The sequence below is a fragment of the Lycium ferocissimum genome, unplaced genomic scaffold, assembly GCF_029784015.1.
Source record: "Lycium ferocissimum isolate CSIRO_LF1 unplaced genomic scaffold, AGI_CSIRO_Lferr_CH_V1 ctg9446, whole genome shotgun sequence".
NCBI classification, from domain to species: domain Eukaryota; kingdom Viridiplantae; phylum Streptophyta; class Magnoliopsida; order Solanales; family Solanaceae; genus Lycium; species Lycium ferocissimum.
In genome coordinates, this window is record NW_026727726.1 from 45,093 (window position 1) to 50,436 (window position 5,344).

At 34.8% G+C, this 5,344-nt stretch overlaps 1 protein-coding gene across 1 annotated transcript; it reads right to left on the reverse strand.

Moving 5' to 3' along the window:
- LOC132046107 (ammonium transporter 2) lies at positions 1-4,542 on the reverse strand. Its single transcript, XM_059436647.1, has 4 exons — positions 3,820-4,542; positions 2,709-2,994; positions 1,636-1,739; positions 1-642 (listed from the first exon to the last, which is right to left on the reverse strand). Exons 1-4 carry the CDS (start codon positions 4,468-4,470, stop codon positions 205-207), a joined length of 1,479 nt encoding a protein of 492 aa, XP_059292630.1. The 5' UTR covers positions 4,471-4,542; the 3' UTR covers positions 1-204.
- Positions 4,543-5,344: the final 802 nt, after the last annotated feature.

The following is a 5,344-nucleotide window of genomic DNA, read 5'->3' on the forward strand; positions in this document are numbered from 1 at the left end:
TAAGGCAATAGGAATATTATTAAAACAGAAAATTTACTGAATCTGGTCATGAAAGGGGAATTGTAAGGATATTTTGCACTCACTTTTCACTCGCAACTAGATGCCTTCCCTAAATTCCACTAATTTCCATACACACCTTACAAAATGTACAAATCTATTGATCCTGTAAAGTGTAAACCAATAGATGTATGGCCTTATAGCATGCTATAAACTAATTGTCACTCCTCTAGCTCCATTGACAAAACCAGATTGGGTTGTTTCTGGTGGAGAAGTTGAGCCATGCCAACCATGTCTTGCGGGATCATATTTCTCTCCATCACCCCAAAGGGCATAGGCTTCTTCTCCATGAACCGCGTCATCCCCAATCATTAGCTGCTCATCCGACATTCTTAACGGGATGAACAACCTTATCGCAAGTAGTATTAGCGTCGTTGCAACTATGTTCCAACCAATGATGAAGAAAGCTGCAACTATTTGCTTAAGGAAAAGCATTCCACCACCTCCACCATAAAATGCGCCCTTTGTGTTGCTGACTGGAAGAACAATACTACAGAGAGTTGGTTCTGCCAGAAGACCAGTTAATAAACCGCCAAGAAGTCCAGCCACAGCATGTGTGTGAAACACAGCCAGGGTATCATCCACCTGTTATTATCCAACATGGAAATTATCAAATTCACTCTGCTATGCTAACAGCATAAAAGAATTTAGATACTAGTATAACTATGGGTAACCGTCAATAATAAGCGGGACTAGCAACGTGAAAAATAAGGCAGTTAACTTGCCACAACAGTTTAATAAGATTAGTTGATAATGTAAAGCTTTTTACCCTGTCAATGTATAAGTTAAATCCTTTTATTATTAGGAACAAGCGGTAATAAAGAATCCAATTTCATAGTAATTGAAATCTTGATAGAGTGACAGAATCATAAAAAAGAAAAAAGGAAGCTTGTAGATTATTTTAATTAAGTTATACATGATTATTTTACATGTGTTTGCGCATGAACTTTCACTATAAGAAAATTGGAATTAGCTATGAACTTTGTCTCTAATCCATCGCTAAATCCGCTAATTTCTATTTTTTTAGTAGTGTTTTGTTACTAAACTACTACTATGTTTGACCTTATTTTATCACTTAAACAGGATAACTTAATAGGATTTGATGTGAAATCAGAGGTATGAACAAGTATTTTTCAATGTTCAGAATGGACTTTAAGCATTGGACTTGCAGGCAAACAAAGTGGGGGTGTGAAGAGTGATTAGAAAATCGACTTTGGACCTAACCCCAAAAATTAGCTCTTGAGATGAGGATTGTCCAGGACTACATAAGAATACAAAATCCCCATTCCACCACTGATGTGGGACTCAACATATACTATAGATTTTGCTTGTGTACCTAACAACAACAACAACCAAAAAAAAAAAAGGCAAGTTGTTCAAACTTTTAGTGCTTACCTACTTTTCTCCTCCGTTCGAGTATGACATGGTAAGAGCCGTAGGGACAGGGGAAGGTTGGATCTTATAGCAACTAATATTGACATACAGACTATTCAATTTCAACAACCATGAAGACAATTACCAATACCCTATAGGACAAGTAGTCTTTACAAAATGGAATATTAAAGTACAATAACGTACCTGTTGTAGAAAAGTGGACTTTTTGTGGAGGATCATCATGGAGTACCACGGAATGCTTCCAGCAAGTATTCCCATTACTATGGCTGCCCAAGCTTGCACCACTCCTACATCAATAAACAACAGTAATTAACCTTCAGTGACATGACTTGTTGGGACCTTCCTCATCACCGCTCATTTAAAATCAAAAGACATGTGAAATTCTCACTACCACTTATTTAAAAGGATATGTTTGGCACTTTCTAAGCATTTGTCTTATATGTCACAAGTTTTCTATAATTTATTAAACTTTATATCCAATCAAACACTGTCATATAAAATGGGACGGATCGGAAGGAGTAACACATAACGAAAAGGTTTCTCCAAACAAAATAACAACCAAAAATAGATGTTCAGAGCTCCTCTAAGTGAAGAGCGCATGATTCCTTTTTTTTCTTAAAATAACTTATTGTAGTAACTTCACATTGTTGACGAAATTTGACTCCTAATATAAGGTGGTTTACATGTTGTCTGACTTAAGAGAGCCAATAGTATATTTTTGAACTTTAGACAATATGTGATCCATTGGAGCGATAAATATACAATTGTAAGTGCTTTTTGTTATTGGATTTAAGTTATACAATAAAGTAAATACTAAACACATTATTAAATATAATATGACATTCTATCCAGTTAGTTTTCTTTTTCATAAGGTTAACAATTTATTGTTACTTATCATCGAAATTTACTTTTAATTATCATAGAAGCAACCTAGAGCCCGTTTGGATTGGCTTATAAGTTGCTTATAAGCTGTTTTCAGTTTTTTTGAGTGTTTGGCTGGCCAGCTTAAAGCCATTTTGTACATAAAATAAGCTCAAAAAAATAATTGAGTCCGTTTGACTTAACTTATCTAAAGCAGCTTATAAGCTGAAAACAGCTTATAAGCCAAAAAACATAAGTTAGCCTACCCCAATTTATTTTTTTTGGCTTATAAGCTGTTTCCAGCTTATAAGCTACTTATTTTAAGCCCATCCAAACAGGCTCCTAATTAATTATGTAAAAATCTTTTAACTGTAAGTACATAGAACTTAAACTACCTGCTCCAGGAGTTACACAAGCGAGGCCGGTCATCATTCCCTGAATAGCTCCAATAACGGATGGCTTGCCAAAGTAAAAAACATCAAGGGTTGTCCAAACAAGAAGACTTGTAGCTGCTGAAATATTAGTGTTTAACACAGCCAAAGGAGCAACTACATTTGCAGCATTAGGTGCTCCTCCATTGAAACCTGACCAACCCATCCAAAGTAGCCCTGCTCCTGCAAGCATCAGCAACACATTGTTTGGTGGAAACCTTTCCCTATCACTCTTCAATCTTGGCCCAACCTGCCATCCATATATGCAACCAATTCAAATAGTGTACTAAAAATGGATTAAGCAAGAAAAACAACTAAAGATGTCAATTTTTGGAACTTCAACATATATGAATGTTGGAGAATATATATAGGAACAGGTTTCAAGTAGAACAGAATCAAATGCTTTCAGTTCGGACTATGTATTCGTATACAAAAAAAAAAAAAATCATAAAGTGTATACATATATAATCATGCCAGTGATGGATGGAGCATGTAATCAACAGGTTCAACATAAGGTTTTCCGACACACATATAAGTAAAAAATTACTAAATTTCAAAAAAAAAATTACTTTTACCACAAAAATATTCCAAAACTGTAATAAAATTCAGTTAAAACCAAAAAGTTGAACCCCGTCACGTATAAGTAAAAAATTACTAAATTTCAAAAAAACAGTTACTTTTACCACAAAAATTTTAAATTATGAATCCACCTCTAAGGCTCTAAATCATGCCCACTCCAAATAAACTGGCCATACTGATCGAATGAAGAAATTGACTTTGATATGTTTCTCTCAAGAACATGTCATAGCCATTGGCGGATGTAGCCTTTTGACTATGTGCTCATCTGAACCTATAATTTTTGACACAGATATGTATATACAAAAATCTACTAAAATCTCAACAAATATTAAATCTAAACCCATAATTTTAACAGTATGATGAGTTCAATATAGAGAATTTTAAAAGCTAAACCCATCAATTTAAATTTTGGATCCGCTATTACAAAACAAAGCTTTATAGAACGATTTATTGAAAGTGAAGAGGGAAAAAGGAGGAATTAGTTGGCTATACGTACCCAATAAGCAGCAGTGAATCCAGAAATTCCAGCTGACAGATGAATAACATAACCCCCAGAGTAATCAATAACACCCCAGTGATACAGAAATCCACCTCCCCAAAGGCTAAAAGCTCCAACCGTATAACAAAAAATAAGCCAAAGAGGAACAAAAGCCATCCAAGCCTTAATATTCATACGACCAAGAACAGAACCAGCCAACAAAATCATCGTAATAGCAGCAAAAGTGAAATGAAAATACACATGTGCAGCCATAGGATAAAAAGGTTCATGCATAGGAGATTCAATCTCCCCATTGCTAAAATAATGTGTCGTCTCTGGCATTCTTGCACGTCCGGTCAAGTACTTTTGGCCTAAAGCAGGAGCGCCTTTTGCCCAGAAGGGCAAAAGTTTATCGCCAAAGGCGATACGATAGCCTACTAAGACCCAACAGATGAGAACTGCTGCGAAAGCGTATAGAGCCATGAAAGCTGAATTAACTGCCCATTTTTTCTTGACTATGCTGGCGTAAAGGATGACAAGGCCTGGCATACTCTGCAGACCAACGAGGGTCGCAGCAGTCATTTGCCAGGCGTTGTCGCCGTTGTTTAGCCATGGAGGAACACCCGGTAATTGTGGTTGATATGCTCCTGGTTGTCCTGGTGTAGACATGGCTTAGTTTTTCAGAGCTTTTGAATGATTGATTGAAATTTTATGCCGTTTATGTCTTGTCTCTGTTTTATTATAATAAAAATTATGTGGCGTGGTATATATGGTGTGGTCTGTTTTGTTAAATGGAGCAAATTGGAATAGAGCTTACTAAGTTGACTAGAACAATACATAATTTTCACGCTCAGGTAAAGTTGACTTAGAGAACATGTAACTTCTTGTAGCGTCTTGATCTGAAAAATAAAATAACAATTTACTATACCCTATTAAATTAAACGGATAATCTAAAACTTCTTAACACTGACAAGACACAAGATGCATAACTTCAATTTATTACTTACTTCGTTTCAATTTATGTGATCCTATTTTCTTTTTAATATGTGCAAAAAAAAAAATCATTTTTCATATTTGAAATTAATTTGCCTTTATGCAATGATTTTATAGTCACACAAAATATATAAGCCTCATTTTATACTACAAGTTCAAAATTCTTCTCTTTTTTTTTTTTTATTTTAAATTTTATGTCCAGTCAAATATGCTTGCATAAATTGAAACGGAGGGATCAGAGTAGAATATGGAGAAGTGGTATAAGTAATTAAAGTAGAGAAATAGTCAATAGGTGCGAAAGCGTGATGAAGTAGCCGGGAACCTTCGAGCAAATTAGAATAGAGCTCTATGCACTAATCCTGGAGTATATAATTCTTTTATATTATTAAGTTAGTTTGACCTAAGATATAACATATTTCTATTCATAGTAATTAGTAGGTTGATATAGTAATCTGAAAAATAGAATGACAATTTCTTATATCCGGAGGCGGGGCAGGATATTCACCAAGAGTTTCATCATTTGCTATATATAAAAAAAATTGACATTATA

Excerpts from the sequence above, each read along its gene's own strand:
- LOC132046107 (XM_059436647.1), bottom strand. The coding sequence starts at position 4,470 with ATGTCTACACCAGGACAACCAGGAGCATATCAACCACAATTACCGGGT. Across the intron at positions 2,995-3,819 it reads GATTCACTGCTGCTTATTGG|GTTGGGCCAAGATTGAAGAG; the intron begins GTACGTATAGCC and ends TATGGATGGCAG. Across the intron at positions 1,740-2,708 it reads TTGTGTAACTCCTGGAGCAG|GAGTGGTGCAAGCTTGGGCA; the intron begins GTAGTTTAAGTT and ends TTATTGATGTAG.